At 49.0% G+C, this 16,314-nt stretch overlaps 1 protein-coding gene across 1 annotated transcript; it reads right to left on the reverse strand.

Moving 5' to 3' along the window:
* Nucleotides 1–8,329: 8,329 nt before the first annotated feature.
* LOC135985707 (lymphocyte antigen 6E) lies at nucleotides 8,330–14,508 on the reverse strand. The gene is made up of 3 exons (XM_065629269.1): nucleotides 14,396–14,508; nucleotides 10,262–10,381; nucleotides 8,330–9,161 (listed from the first exon to the last, which is right to left on the reverse strand). Exons 1-3 carry the CDS (start codon nucleotides 14,445–14,447, stop codon nucleotides 8,953–8,955), a joined length of 381 nt encoding a protein of 126 aa, XP_065485341.1. The 5' UTR covers nucleotides 14,448–14,508; the 3' UTR covers nucleotides 8,330–8,952.
* Nucleotides 14,509–16,314: the final 1,806 nt, after the last annotated feature.

Here is a 16,314-nt window from a genome sequence, read left to right on the forward strand (position 1 = left end):
TGTAGGTCCCCTTTAGGTACTGAAAGGCTGCTATAAGGTCCTTCAGGCTGAGCAACCCCAACTTTCTCAGCCTGCCTTCATAGGAGAGGTGTTCCACTCCTCTGATCATCTTAGTGGCCTCCTCTGGACTTACTCCAACAGGTCTGTGTCCTTCTTATGTTGGGGGTCCCAGAGCTGGACACAGAGCTCCAGGTGGGGTCTCACATGAGTGGAGTAGAGGGGGAGAATCCTCCCCTGACCTGCTGGTCACGCTTCTTTTGATGAAGCCCAGGACACGGTTGGCTTTCTGGGCTGTAAGTGCAGATAGCCAGGTCATGTTGGGCTTCTCATCAACCAACAACCTCAAGTCCTTCTCCTCAGGGCTGCTCCCAATGCATTCTCTGCCCAGCCTGTATTTCTGCTTGGGATTACCCTGACCCATGTGCAGTACCTTGCACTGGGCCTTGTCGAACTTCATGAGGTTCACACAGGCCCACATCTCAAGCCTGTCAATGTCCCTCTGGATGGCACCCCATCCCTCCAGAGTGTCAATCACACCACACAGCTTGGTGTCATCAGCAAACTTGCTAAGGGTGCACTCAGTCGCCCGTCTATGTCCTTGCTCAGTTTAGGTGTCACCTGTTTTAATTATCCCCTATGTTCCTTCATCTGATGAACAAGAGATACTTTCCTATCTGAGTCACTTCTCATTGACCTGGAAGGGAGGAACAAGGACAACACATGTAAAACAGTAAATGTCCTGACTGAAAAGAAGCAGCTTTGCCTCCAGGCCTTTTTCTTCTCCATCTAATACTTCAGTACTTGGCATTGGAGCTGGAAAGATCCACGTGTCTTTGGCTGAGGACTGGCAGGAGTGTGTCCCCAAGTTCAGTCTGCCCATCATGTCCCTTAGCAAATGGGCATGTTGTCCTGGTATGTCAACACACCCATCCCAGGACATCCTACTGAGCCTGCACTGGCAGATCTGGGGCTTGCCACTGCCACCTTCCGACAAGAGAAGAAAATGCAAATTTCTGGGCTCAGCTCATTTCCCAAGAAAGCGAGGGAAGCATTTTTAGGATTATTTTTGTAGTTTTCCATTTTCGCTGTTCCAATATTCAGTTTTCCTATTTATTTGGTTCCAACCAGATTTAGGATGAGAAACATCCATGTGAAAATTAAAAAAAAAAAAAAAGAGAGAAACTCAAGCCAGTCTATCTAAATTGCTTTGTACAAACCATAAGTTAAACTCCAATGTGAGTAGATACATCTTGCCCTTATAAAGAACCTGAGTACTGCAAAGCTGTCACAAGGTGCCACCATCCCACATCTATTCTACTGAGTGCTTGTGTTTGGTTTTTGTCACCTTTCCTCTAATAATTTGCTCATTGCAGGTGAGTTGGACTAGATGACCTTTAAAGGTCACTTCCAACCCAAACTATTCTATGATTCTATGATAATAAATGGGTGCCGTTCCTTAAACCAGCAGGTTTAACTGGTCTGGGCTCAGGAAGGGAACCTCATGTGAAACTCAGGACTCTCATCCGAGAATGGGTCACCACATCCCACAATTTTAGCAATAAGACAGAATCGGAGCCAGGAGCACCTGGCGCTCGGGGACGACAACGTGACATCGCTCTCGGTGATGCGGGCGTGACAAGAATCTGTGTGAAATACAGTGCACCCAGTCGTTGTTTGTGTTAATTGGCACGGAGAAGGAGAACAAGGCACACTACTCACCCCTCTTCCCCCATGGGTTTGATGCTGTATGTGTTAAATTTTACTCACACTAGCTCAACTGTTTCTACGCAAGAGTTATTAACTTAATGGTAACTCGGGTGTCACAGGAAGGGCCAGATCGCCAAACCCAAGGAGACCGAAGTACGTTGTGCGTTGTTTTAAAACTCTTTTTCTTGGGAGATGATAAGCAGGAATGTGTTCCCACAGCCACACAAAGCACCTCCCATCTTTCCAGCCTCCTCCCATCTCGGTTCCTGCCCAAGTCAGCATTGTGACCCGGAGGTGCCATCTTCTCACTTGCTCCTTATGGCTTCTCATGTGGACCTCAATACGCAGGAACTGGGCAGAAAAGGAACAGGGGGGGAAAGAAAGTGGAGAGGTTTAGCACTGACAGAAGGTGGAGCTCTTGATTCAGTCTATTTTTTTTCCTTCGTTCAGCACCACTCAAATTTTCACTTGCAAACTATCTACCTCCACACTTTTCTTGACTCCTCCACCTCAAAAAATAGGAAATGAACCCATTTTCTGGAGACCAGCCCCAGAGTTATTCCTTCCTCTAAAACCTGTGTCTGCCACAGCTGGAGAGGAGACATGTCCAGAGAGACAGAAAAGGGCAGGGATGGGGATGCAGAAATTCTCCTGCTTTCAGACCCATTTGCTGGCACGTGGTGTCTCATACCCCGAGATAATCATCACAACCTTGGAATGCCAGTGAGAAACACCCACAGAGCCAACTGAAACACTGGCAACAGCCCGTGTTGTTTAGTTTCAAGAAATACTTTTGGGCATTTGGTATCAGTGCATCCCCTAACGAGGCTCACCCGGAAATACAGACCACAATGAAGCAAGCAGCTCTGTTACCTCTATGTCAAAACATTAATGGCGTCTCCTTTTTGATTTTGAGAAAAGGCACAATTTCCCTGAACTTTCTGAATACCTGACATGCGGGACAGCCAATCCTGGTCCTGTCTAGAGACCGAGAGGTCCCCATGGAGCAGTAGGAGCAGGGACATGGGTGGCAATTCTTGAAGAAAAGGTGGGGATGCCAAGCAGGAGGGAGGTGTAGCCTCCTGGGGACAAGTTTCTTCTGTCACCACATGCTGTGCAATGCCCTTCAGTCCCTAGAACACTCCCTGTCACCACTGGTGCCCTGCCATCTCCAAAAACACTTGTAAGGAAGGCTGAAAAATTAGGATTGCAAGGATGGAGAGCAGAGGAGAAGACCCTTTCCCAGGAAGGAGATAGTCCAGGCTGGGTTTTTCTAGAGAAAAATAAATATATTTTTATGTCTTTGTTTCAAACAGCTCATGGCTGCTTCTGAGAATCTCCTGAGAGCCCATGGTTATTCTGCATTTATCTTACATTCCCCAGAGAACATGATCTCCTTCTCCCACAGGTTCCAGCTGGGCTCCCAGAAAAATAATAAAGCTTATAAACAAAAATTAGAATAAAACGTCTTTGCACAGCAGCATGAGTGCTCCTTGGTTCAGGAGAGCAGGGGGCAATCTCCAGAGCAAGCAGCCCCATGTCTGTGTGTCTGTGTGTCCATGTGTCCATGTGTTCATCTGAGAGACGCCAGAACAGCCCCTGAAGCCTTGGAGAGCTCAGGAATAGGAGCAGCTGCCCACAGACACCCACACAGGGACCATTATGTGCCCAAAATAGCCACCATCTCCAACGAAAAAAAGCGCAGGCTCAAAGAACAAATCCCATCTCCGTTCCCAGTAGGGTCATGGGCAAGTCAATGATATTTATGAGCATGACTATTGAAGGCAAAGACAATCCCTGTTCTTTATCCATCACCAGGAAGAGACTCCAATGGCCTTGAGATGGCATGTATGGATTTATCTGTCCCTATAGTCTACAGGCTCAGTTTCATGTCTGTCCTTTTGACTGGCCTGCCAGCCCCAGCTCTGGGTTTTGAATCCAACCCAAGGACTTTCTTTTCACACAAAGCAAGAGGCAGTATCTATAATATCTGCAGAACCATCAAAAAATTTTGTTCCAAGTGCACCTTTTTATTAATTCTATATATTTTTATTAGAGTATAAGAAATGATATGTAACATACACTACACTTACATTAATATATTTAAAGGAATCTATTTTACTTTATTCTGCTCATTCTGTTACAATAAAGGTATTACACAATTACAAATCTCACATATATGTATTAGTCAAATCAACATTTGAGTGTAACCATCTCAGTGAAGCAAGATCATCCAACAAAGCTGAAATAAAATGTGTCAATATTTTTTCTGCAAAAATTTATTTACCTTATTATATTTTCATTAAGTGTTTCAGTTTTGATGAAATGGCAGATTTTGAGCTGGAAAAAGTGTTCCCTTGGAAAGCATTGGACCTGGGAAGCCTGTTAAGCCTTTAATTTCTCAGTTTACACTATCAGAGCAAAGGTGGACAAATTAAAACATTCAATCTGTCTCTAAGGTTTCCGATTCCCTGCTTTGCATGCAATTATCTGGTTAAAGATAACTCGCCCTTGGGTCCCTACTCCTGATTTCATGTGTTGATGGTTCCTCCCTGACTTGTGAGATCTGGGCTTCAAAGCATCTCTACCAAGTCTGGCAAAAGCCAGTAGATGGCAGGACCAACCCAGGACTTCGCTTCCATGGACGATCCCAAAATGCAAAATTGAGTGTATCTGTCCCCATTCCAGTTCTCTAGCCTCAGACAGAAGCTTTCCAGGGGTGAAATAACTCCTCTAGGATCAAGGAAGGATTCAGAGCCATCTTCACCCCTAACAGCTGAGACCCAGAGCACCTCGCTGCCGAGGATGACAGTGAAAACACAGCCCAGCTTCAAGGTGCAAAAGCGTTGGGATCACAGGAGTAACGGGCTTGTGATAGGGCTCTAAACCTCCCAGCATCCAGATGTGCACCACATCTGCTTTTCCAGAGACAGAGGAGCATCGATGCCTATATCTCACTCCAGCGTGGACAAATAGCCACCTGGACCAGAGCTACCAAGCTTCCCACAGGTGTGGTGGGACCACAACCTCCTTCATGGCAAATAGGGCCCCTGGGAGGCAAGTAACCTCAAATAATCTGTAACTTGAGTAACTTAACACCAAGCAAGGACATTTTTTGAGTAATGAGGTGGACCATTTGAGTAATCATTAAGCAACTGGCCTTATCTGTTCTGGCTGTTTTGTGCAAGGAAGTCACATCAGGTTTGTGTTTTCCAAAAGAAAAAAAAAATTCCCTTTTGCAAAAAAAAAAAAAAACAAACTCAAAAACAGTTGGAAGAACTTTGTTGTTCATTTTTAAATCCTCCTTTTCAGCAAACAGCGAACCTGAGTGGAAAGGGCTGGTGTCGCAGTAAGCTTTGTACGGACTATACACAAAAATAAGAACCCTTGCGACATTGGCATAGTGGTAGATGGCAGCAGCTGCTGCTGAAATACAGCGATTTCCAGGGCGGAAGCACAGAAACCATTTTCTCATGAGCATGCTCCAAAATGGGCAGGTTTTGACTTAAGCTCTTATTTTCCAGTGAAAACTGTTGGGGATATTTTATGCTTGTACGGAGCAAAGCTGCCTCCCCTCGTAACCTCTCGTCTTGTCAGAAAAGATAAGGAACTGAATTTTCTGCTGAGATTTCAATCTCTACTTCCACAGTCCAAGTAAACACATTCAAAGCACTTAAGGGCCGTCCCACCATGGCCCTCAAGTTCCAAATCAGGCGTTTGGTTTAACGAGCCACTAGTTTTAATGCTCTATAAATGCTGGGTTCTTGTTATTTATTTTCTTCTTATTATTTATGTCTTTAATTATTAGAGCTGCACATTTTCAGGCCTTTCACTCCTGGGCTTTAGAGCAGCTGAGGTTCTCATAATTTCTGGTGCTGGGGTCTTGGGCATTAAAAAAAAATATGTATAGTAGGACCAGAAGTTGTGAGACTTTGCAGAGCTGATCATATCATGCTTGGGATTAAAACTGTTGAATAACATCTCTTGCATTTGACAAGCTGTCATACCCTCCCTCTCTCTCAAATATACATATATCTATCAAAGAGATCTTTGCCACATGTGTTCGAAAAGAAAAACTGCCAATATCTCTTCTACCATATCCTAAGCGTACAGGAATATAGCCCACGAGTAGGAGAGAAAGACAAAAAGAGGATGAAGAGGAAAAAAAAAAATCTCCATATGTAATCTATTCCTCATCTATAGGCTTGAGAACATGTGCAAACTGACCTTCAGATATGTCCCCTGGCAATACCATTAATATAACTTGCTATTTGTATAGGGTAAGTAGCCTCCTGAACGCTCTTCCCATCAGCCCTTGTTCCCTTGCATAACTGAGTACTTGGCACGAGCAAACTCAAGATAGTCAAGACAGAAAGTCAAGATAGAAAGGAGATGGTCCAGAAGGCCAATGCATCGAAAGGAGCATGACCAGCATATGGAGGGAGGTGATTCTGCCCCTCTGCTCCGCTCTGCTGAGACCCCCCTGCAGTGCTGGTCCAGCTCTGGGTCCTCAGCACAGGACACACATGGACCTGCTGGAGAGGGGCCAGAGGAGCCCCAGCAATGACCTGAGGCTGGAACAGCTCTGCTGAGAGGACAGGCTGATAGAGCTGGGGTGTTCAGCCTGGAGAAGGCTCCGGGGAGACCTTATTGCGGCCTTTCAGGGGCCGATAAGAAAGATGGGGACAGACTTTTTAGCAGGGCCTGTTGTGATAGGACAAGGGGTGATGGTTTTAAACTAAAGGAGGGGAGATTCAGGCTAGATACGAGGAAGAAATTTTTTATGATGAGGCTGGTGAAACACTGGCCCAGGTTGCCCAGAGAGGTGGTGGCTGAACCATCCCTGGAGACATCCCAGGCCAGGCTGGACGGGGCTCTGAGCAACCTGAGCTGGTGCAGATGTCCCTGCTCATGGCAGGGGTTGGACTGGATGAGCTTTGAAGGTCCCTTCCAACCCAAACTATTCTATGATTCTGTGATTGGAGGGGGCAGCCAGGTCTCATAACCCTGCTCGTAGCTTTTAGCCCATGGGGTTGTCCATTGTAGCATCCTCAAGACCCTCGCAAAAGCATGAGCAGGGATCAGGACACAGCTACGCTGATGGCTTTTAAGTTTAGCTCTTTGCTCACAGCAGAGACGTTGTGAAGGTAATTGAGTCCAAAATCAATATACCTTTACCAGGTGGCTAAAAAATACTCACAGCCCCATTACTTGCAAGGTAGAATACTCTGGTTGCTGCCTTGGTGTCACTACTCACAGCAAGTGGTGAGGAACAAATCAACCCTTCAAACAAGGTCTCTAACCCTCTTGGGAGGAAGGCTCAGGCACAGGGAATATTTACCCCATTTCTCGTAATTTTTTCCCCAATTTTCCCTGTGCTCTGTGTGCATAGCAGAGGTTTGCAGTGGTCCCAGCAGGCAAGGGAGAATGCATTAACCAGAGGAAGGCACATCTGAGGAACAACGAGACAAGCAACGCGTTCTTACCAAACTCATCACCTAATTGCAGGTCATGTCACAGTCCCTCCTGTTGTAAAAGCTGTCATTAGCATCTGTGTCATTTTAATTAAAAGAGAGGGAGAAGGAGGACAAAAAAACATGCAACTCCTTTTGTTGCAAATATTTCTATACATCTGCACGCATCTTTCAAAAGAAGCTGTTTATCACTCATTTAAGTGGGGACAGAGGTATAATTAAACCACGTGCAGCTTGAGAGGCTCTTGTTTTGTTTTTTGATACAAAACAGGAGAACCATGTCCAAAGGAGACAAGGAGGGCATGGCTAAAGAGTGCCAAGGCTACTCTTGATTTCTGCTGCTAGAAGAGGAAAAAAAGCCCAGTGCACCTTTGATCAATCAGTAGAAGTAACAGCAATTTTTCACCTGACAGTTTAAGGCTCAATTTTGGCTTGTTTTGTGTCTAGCAGGTCCATAGGTAGGAAACCAACATGACGCAGAGATGGTAGGAGGGCACATCTCCCATGGGACGGCCAAGAACTTCCAGGAGCAACGCTGGTGAAACACCTGGGAAGATCCTGGAATCCGAGGAACAGCAGGAGTGGCAGGTTTGGTGTTGAAGTCACCTTCTGCAGTCCACGTGCACCATCAGCCAGTGATTGCAGGTTGAACCTAAAGATCTGAGTATTGATATCTTTGCCTCTGACTTCACTACATTTTGCAAACAGACCTGTTGCCCTGGATCATTTGGGTATTCATGTTATTGTCTATCACCATCACAGGTCCAAAGTGGGGAAATTGAGGCACCAAGTCTTTGTAACATGCAGACTTATTTTTAGAGGTCCTGTTCCCAGTGTGCTTGGCCCATTAGGAGCAAGGGGGTTGACTCAGACCCCAATAACTGGCATTTTTCACTAAAACGCACCCGGAAAAGGCGATTCCCAAGAGAGGTGAAACGAGCTGGCCCAGGGGTGTTTATCAGAAAGGACAAGGAGAAGATGGACTTGCTGCTCAGAAGTGAACCAGAAGGAATGCTGATATGGAGCACTCAAAAGCCGCTTGAGAGGGTAACAAGCCCTCGTGCTGGGCATAATATTTGAGTTTCTTCTAAGATCTTTTCTAATCTCTCTGTCTGGAGCAAGGAAACACAAACAGCACACTTCCCATCTCAGCTAACAACAGGAGCATGTTTATTCAGAGGTCGGGCACTTACAGATCTTGGAAGGACAAGGTACGCGGCATTCGTTTTCCAGAACAAGTCAGCCCAGGATCAGAAGAAACGAAACTATTTTATAAAAAGAGACTGCAGCTGCAAGGGGTTGGGAATGTGTCTCCCTTCGGGTCATGCATTCCCGGTGCCTGGAACACCCATGTGCCAAAACACGCCGGTGCCAGGCACCTCCATGGCGGTGAGAGAAAGGAACGTCTGAACGCTTGACCGGGTGGTATCTCGAGTTAATTAATTGGTTCTTGGAAAGTCCCAGTCTTGTTTTAACCAACTTTAGAAACGAGAGGGGGGAGTATTAGGTACAAAAGCAGAAACCCTTTCAAAATGATCCACCTTTGCCAAGGAGGTGTAAGGGTGCGGTGGGGTATGTCCACAGAAGGAGGAGAACAGCTTGGCCAAACCGCCCAGGTCCCCGATGCTGGAAGAGCATAAAGTCTGGGAGATAACCACCTTGGAAGCCTGCTGAGAAGTAGAAGATCTCCTTGCAGACAGCAACAGAGAAGATATTGGCTAATCAGACCTGCGACGGCCCGTGGAAGGTGGGTCCTCCTCGGCCAGCCCCATCACTCGCGAGCCCTGAGGACGTAGATGAAGCTAACGAGGACTCCCAAGGCCAGGACAGCGTAGCTGGCTTTCACGCTGCTGGAACCGCTGATGTTGCAGAGGAAGGAGTCGCAGCAGTAAACGGAGGCAGCCGCTATGCCGATGTTAATCCCGGCGCTGGGGCAAATGGGAGAGCATCCTTTGGAGATGGACTGGCCAGATTTGCTGCCTGAATTTAGGTTAGGGGGGGTGGGAAAGGAGGAAAAGCAAAAGGAGACGGGTTTAGAATGTTTCTCAGCTTTCTGATCACCTGTTCCGCAAAGGAAATAACAGTACTGAAATAGCCGAAGCATCGCAGGCGGCACGGAGAGGATGAAGTGCTTCTCGGCGTCAGGCTACGGCAGTCATTTCAGCCAGCCCACACGTTTCAAGGAACACCCACGATAACCTCCCACACGGCCCCCAGAGACCGTGCAACACCCCAGGGACACCCCTTCCAGGCTGTCGGCCCAAGTCTGGCCGCTACGGCTCCACTGAAGAATCTCAAAAATCCCACTCGAGCGTGACCCTGGGACTCCTCGAGCGAGACGGGGAGCACGGGGCGTACAGACCACCGGGGGAGGCACTCACGAGCGAAGGCTGCGTTTCGAGCATCAGCTGCGAGAGAGGCACAGCACACATTTAGCAGCAGGAAACAGGAAACCATTAGCACTGCACTAAGACGACAGGCTTATAAAAGCTCCCAGCCTCCGTTTGTGCAGGCACGACTCGCCCACGTTGCAGACCGTGCAGCTCGGGCATGCAACACCCCTCCCACCTGCAATGCAAACCAGGCTGGGCTCTGGGCTCTGCAATGGTGCCAGACCTGCTTCCCTAGGAGCAGCATCCAGGAAAGACAGAGCCAGCTCCTTAGGGAGGAAAATCTGCAAATCCCCCTTCCTTGTAACTTCATCCAAGGAGAACGAAGAAGCAAAAGGTGGGACTGAGGGATGAGCAACCCGAACACAGGGCAAAGGCAGGAAGGGCAACCCTGGAGCATCCTCCAGAGGAAGCCTGGAGCATCCTCCACCCTTTCACTTATTCTTCAGCAACCTCCCCATCCTGAAATTCCCCTCGGACTCCTGCCACCAGTACAAGCACGTGGGCTTCAACGTGGCTCTGTCTGGCAGCACGTCCCTTGTAAAAATTCCCTTGGGATGGCCTGACACTCGGCTGCTAAGCAGAACTTTCCCCTTTTTCCAGCCAAAGGAAGGAATGGCTTTCAGCAGCTCAGCAGGTGGCCTGGGAGAGCAGCCAAGAGGGGCAGGAGAAGGTCCTGTCACCACTCACCGAATCCCACTCCGACGTACGTCGTCACACAGTGTTTGTCATTGTCGTCACACTTGACAGGCGTCAGGCAGGCCCAGTTGGAGGAGGCATCCGAGCACGAAAAGCAGACGAGCGTGTGGGCTGCAAGGGAAGGACACACCTCGGTTAGGGGTTGGTGGGAACACCTCCTCGCTTGGTGGTTCCCACCTCTGACACACGGCACCCGCTGCATCTGGCCACAGCCACCCTTGCTATTTCGGCTGTATCAATCTGCAATAGGTATTCTCCCCAAAAAAATGGCCAAGTGAAGGGTTGAAACATAGGGATCTATTTCAAGCTCTTGGAAGGATCAACTGTCAGCTAAAGCCTCAACACAACCACAGGTCAGGCTGGTACTTTATGGCATGCTTCTGTTTGCACCAAGAGGGGGTTCAAGCTGCAGTTGCCAACTTGAAACCAAGCAACGGAGACAAGTCCGAGCCTGCAACCTGTAGCCTGATATTTGGGCTTATTCAGCCATGAACACTGATGGAAAATGCTCCAGGTGTGGCCTGGAGCATTTCTGTGCCCTGCTGCCAAAGGCAGGTCACGAAGCTTAGGCTACGCTTGATCTAGCACACATAGTGGAAATGCCTTCTCAGCTAGACCAAGCCCAGCATTGCAGCAAGACCTGCAAGGACATGCACTGTCCCACTACCTAGGGAGTCACAGAATTATGAAGGTAGCACATGAAACCAAGCTTTTTAATTTGGGGAAAAGCAAAAAAAGCATGCCTTCCTCCACAGCAGGTCCCCTAAAATGATTTATCCTACACGAGCAGGATGGACCACCCCAGCTGGCTCCCACTCCTCATCCTTTAGACCTACCCAAGAAGCACAAAAGATTGGAAAACAGCATTCGGTGGTGGGCAATGGTTGCAGAAACAGCCTGGACCGGTGACTCAGCAGGGACATACACACTTTACAGGGGACGGACGATCTTCTCTGTATTTTACATGAAAGAACATCACCTCCACACTGCAATCGTTGACCTACATAGGCAGACAGATCAGGTCTGCTCCCGATGCTCCAAGGGCTCTGATTTTTGAGCGCTCGGATGGGCAAGTCCTTACACGAGGCACTGCCTTTCTCTTCTGCATTTACGGGATGCAAAACGGAGCACGGGGCTGATTCAGGATGGGAAGTGCAAGGCAGTGTCATTCCTGCTCCTACCTCTTTCAGCCCCACCACAAACAGCTTATCCTAAGGAGGTGAAGGTGGTGAAGCCCTGGGAGGGCTCACTTCAGTAGTCCCTGTCATGGAGTCTTTAGGTCATACAAGAAAATAAAAGCTTTTTACAGGGCAATCGAGATAAAAATAACAATTCTGCTCTGAGGAATGACTTTTGAGCAGTGACTGCCAAGGCAGGGAAAGAAAACAAAAACATCATCTCAGGGAATTGGGTTAAAGCAGGTTAGCGGGAGATCCTGAATGTCACATCGAGGCAGCCGGATAATTCTGCTTTGGTGACAAGGCCAACACCAGAACCCCCTAAGCAAGAATTCCTGGACTGTCTCATCCATCCTCCAACGATCATCAGTTTCCAAATGACCCTTGCGACAAAACCAAGTTACCTGAGCATGTCAACATAGCAACCACAACCTACACATAGCACCCAGGATTACAGGGCCACCACCCGAGTCAAAAGGAGAGATACGTCAGTGGACGTTGCCTCTGGATCTAGGAGATGGAAGGATGGAGCCAGCCATGGAGCCTACAGGCCAACATTGTCCCTTGCTGAACCCTCAGAGCGTTTCCATCGGTGGTATTTTTGACCACGTTGGCCAAAACCCAGCGTGGGACCTCAAAGGTGAAGCCCAGCGCTCTCTTGGTCCCAAATCTCAGGTGACCTGTCCCAAACCCTTCTCTTTGCAACCACCCCGAGGGCAAAGCAAGGAGGGCAAATTGACTCATCTTATTTCACAGGAACCATCTGTGAGCAGGAATGAAGTGGATTATAGGCTTTCCGTGGACATTATGGTGGAACATATGTCCTTATGTGTATTTGCGCACTAGGCCGACCACAGAAGTCAAGTGGTGCAGTGCTATTCATTAAGTCTTTAAAGGTTCCAGATACAAACACATTGGAAATATTTGTACATGCACATAAAAGTGCCTTTAGGCATGAAATTCTCCACCACGTGACTAAATATATGCTCCTACCATAGCATCTCCTACCTGTCCCCATGTTTTTCTTTGTCACACCTACCTATTACCCCTTGCGTTAATACAGACAAAATCTTTCCAAGAGAGGCGAGTCTTTCAACATAGTTTAAGAGAGGAAATACAGAGTCATAACTAGTGCCACTTTCTGCCCCAGCAAAATAGATGATAACTAAATAACCCACTGCAGAGTTAAGCGAACAAGCAGGCTGAGTGTTTAAGACAAAAGGCAGAAGACGGGTGGCAGAATTATTATACGCAGCTGGAGACAAAGCAAAGAGTTGGAGCTCAAGGCTACAAAAAAAGGAAAGGAAAAAAAAAAAAAAGTGCCCAAGACTGAACAATGCAAAAGGGAAGCCTCGTTTTCATAAACTAGAAAAATGCAGCGTTCTTCCACGGGAAGAATTTATGTGTTTATTTGTTTGCTGCTTGGCTTCTCGGAGGAACAAAGAGCTCCCAAAACAGAGCAGATCATTTAGGGGAATTCCTCAGATGAGAGGTTGAATTCATTCTTGCAAAGAGCAATGTAGGAAAAAAAGAAAGGAAAAAAAAGCATTTAAAAGCCCGCTCTGAAGCTCAGCAGCACTAGTGAAAAATGCTCTTGCTTCGGCAGCTCTTCCATTCGGTCCCTATGCCAAGTGCCTTTTCCATTGCTCTTAGACAAGGTTCTTATATATCATATACAAGAATATACCATATGCAAGATCTTCAGTGCACTTTGAGCAGGGGGGCAAAGCTTTTCTGTAAAAGACTTCATGATATGTTTGGGGATAAAGCGACCTGCAACAGACCCTTCTGCCTGGCTAAGAACTTACTTTGAAGCGGAAAGGTTTTTTGAAGGCATTAGACGGGGGGAGTGAAACATTCAACTGCCTTGGCCTGGACACCCCATCCTCCCAGCTGGAACTGAGCGCATGCCAGCTGGGCTCTGACCAAGACCCAACGCTTGAATTGCCAGTTGTTTCCCGAACCCCACGGGGAAGGGCAGCAAACAACCAGTTTCTTCTCACCCATGTCCTCAGGAAACAAGAAGGGCGCATGTTTCCTGAGCTGGGGGCTCAGAGGGCCCAGAACTCTCCTGTTTGCTCTTTGTTTGGCTTCTCCAAGCATCGACATATGGAAGCAATATGGGGTTTTTTGCACGGCCCCGTGGAGTTTGGATGGTCAGAAATGGGAGTCGACGGGAAGGCAGGGATTGCAGACCCTGCGACTTGGACAACTTGAAGCTCAGTGCCCCAGCAACAGGAAGCACGTTCTCCCCAGGCTTTGGTGGCAGCCCCAAGATGTGCTTCGCAGGGCACGGTCCCTTGGGGGCCACCACCCCACGCGTTGGCCACCGCAGCCTGGCCCCAAGGATGCTGGAGTCAGGATCGCGAGTGGCTCTGCCCCAGACTTTGCTCCAGCAGCCATTGCCGGGCTCCATCTCCCCTCCACCCTCCCTCCCCTGGGGCTGCATCTCAGCCCATTTCGGTGCCGTTATCCCGGCTGGCTGCACCGCAAAGGGGGGAGCGGAGTCAGCCCTGGTCTTTGTTTGAGCTGCAACTGGGAAAAAGCTCCGAAATATCTGCACGCACAGCTGGAGATGCACACCTACACACAGAGGCACGGAAGCCCCGAAGTTCCCGCTTTAAGAGGGACACTGCTGCGAGGCAGGGCTTGGAAAGACACCCCCTCACCCCCCCCAGCAAACCTCGGCAGGGCTCAGCTCTGTCTGCCCCCCTCCCCTTCGCAAACCTCATGCCCCTTTGCAAACGTCCAACTTCCAGGGCTCACCCTGCAAGACGCAGAGCACACCTCCCCCCTCCCCAGTTTGCTCCCAAACCCGGGGCTGGGGAGGGACTGGGGAACCTCGGGAAGAGATGGTGGTGGCTGGGTGGTGATGGTTGGGTGATGGTTGGGTGATGGTTGGGTGATGGTTGGGTGATGGGGAAACCCCCCCCCCCCCCGCCCTTACCTCTCTCCACGCACAGCACCGCAGCCAGCACGGCGAGCAGAAGCGCCTTCATGGTGCGGCTGTGGGGCCAGCGAGATGCGCAGGACGGGTGGTTGCGCGCAGGGCTGGCGATAGGGCCGGGCGCCGGGGGTGGGGAAAGGCCAGCGGCCCCGCCCCCCGGGCCGGCCCGCGCCCCGCGCCGCCTTCCCCCACCCCCTCCCCGGGTCCGCCTGGTTTCGTTTACCCGCTCCGCAGAGCCGACTTCGGGGAAAGCGATAGTCCACATAGCGCCTCGGCTTGCCAGGGCCAGACCCGCCGAGTGGGCTGGGAGCCTCGCGGGAGCAAAGCCACCTCTTCCCTGGCCCTGCCCCAAAGGCTTTTTCCATCGCCCTTTCAGTTCCCCTCCATTTCCCTGAAGGAAGAGAAAGGAGTAGGGTGGCTCCCTGCACGCCAGACCCCACTCGTGCACAGCCCTTTTCAAGTGCAACTGCCTGCATCCATGACTTCCCTCACCCACAAGGACCGGCTGCATTCATGCCTTCCTCTCCTGAGCATCTTCATTCACAGATCCCCTGGTCACACACACCCCCTGTACATTCAGAACCACCCTGTATGCACACATGCCATGCACATGCAAACCTCCTGTGGGCAGGATTCCCTTCACTCATGGATCTCCTGCATGCAAGGCAAGCCCCCTGCATGCAGGACATCCCCTCTTCATGTATAACCTCTCTGCATACACAGCCCTGATGCAAAACCCAAGTACATAGAGAACCAACTTACCAAAGCCTAAATGGAATTAGACAATACAGGGCTGGGAAACTTTAAGGTACAAAGGCCCAGCAGTTGGGATGGCACAGGACAGTCTGTGCTGCTTGGCAGGATGGGTCGTCAGAGCACAGGATAGACCACCAGGAAGATTTATTGGAGTGGCCCGTGTTCAGTAGGTCCCACGGAAAGAGCTAAATCCTCTAGGAAATGAGCTGCAGGGAGGGCACTGGGGGAGGGACCCTGTGAAGCTGGCTGTCAAGGAAGCCTGGGAATGGAGGAGTTCAAGAAACAGGCGGGTTTGACAAACTCTGTATGGCACAGATGGGTTTAATTCTGCAGAACCAGCGTTTCCTGACAAATGCATCTGCCAGAAGAAATTCCAGCTCCTGTCTTGTCAGGATGCATTAAGAGTACTCTACTTGAAAAACAAATCCATGCCTGCAAACCCTCATTTCCCTTTTCTCTTGTACAGCTCATTTTTAGTTGTCATTGCCAGTTATTCTAGCAGGAACTGACTGCGAGCAATGTGTTTCTGTGGTCTAATATCTTGCACTGGAATGGGCTGCTGGGACTGTTTCATTCTCTGGTTTACAACTGCATACTAAAAAAAATGGGAAGTTTTAGCTTTGCAGTAGCCTGAGCAACCTTAATTGCGCTACACTCAGAAGACCTCTGTCTCGTACAGAACAAGTTCAGGTTGTGTCCATAAGAGTCAGTCTGGCTTTTTGTAGCCTACATATGAGCAATCATAGCATTTATTTCAGCTTTGAGGTGCAGCACCTGAGATTTAATTTCTGGGTATCAGGAAGGCATAGCATGTCCCCTCAGCTCTCATTTTCCTTAGATGTCTTCCCCGTAAGAAGTGTACAAGGGCCTACAGCTTTCTGGTTTTCTCCCCCACACACAAATTTATCATTATCAGTTCTGCTGTTTCCTGGAGAGGACCTGCCTGCTGGTAGAAAGGAAGAAAGAGGACCTAAGAGTCACACGGGGCACAACTCACCACGGGATCTGGAGTCATCCCAATACTACTGAAACGTTTGGGTGGGGACAGAATTAATTACAGGATGCTGCAAATGGAAGAGGTAGGCAAAGAAACCAGGAACCGATTCGCTATGGTGGAAGATGCGCCAGGTAAGGAAGCTCTTCTGAAAGCTTGTTAGTCTAAG

Source organism: Caloenas nicobarica, chromosome 2 (genome assembly GCF_036013445.1).
Source record: "Caloenas nicobarica isolate bCalNic1 chromosome 2, bCalNic1.hap1, whole genome shotgun sequence".
Taxonomy (NCBI): Eukaryota; Metazoa; Chordata; class Aves; order Columbiformes; family Columbidae; genus Caloenas; species Caloenas nicobarica.

Excerpts from the sequence above, each read along its gene's own strand:
- LOC135985707 (XM_065629269.1), bottom strand. The coding sequence starts at position 14,447 with ATGAAGGCGCTTCTGCTCGCCGTGCTGGCTGCGGTGCTGTGCGTGGAG. Across the intron at positions 10,382-14,395 it reads GGTGCTGTGCGTGGAGAGAG|CCCACACGCTCGTCTGCTTT; the intron begins GTAAGGGCGGGG and ends CTTCCCTTGCAG. Across the intron at positions 9,162-10,261 it reads GTACGTCGGAGTGGGATTCG|GCAGCAAATCTGGCCAGTCC; the intron begins GTGAGTGGTGAC and ends ACCTAAATTCAG.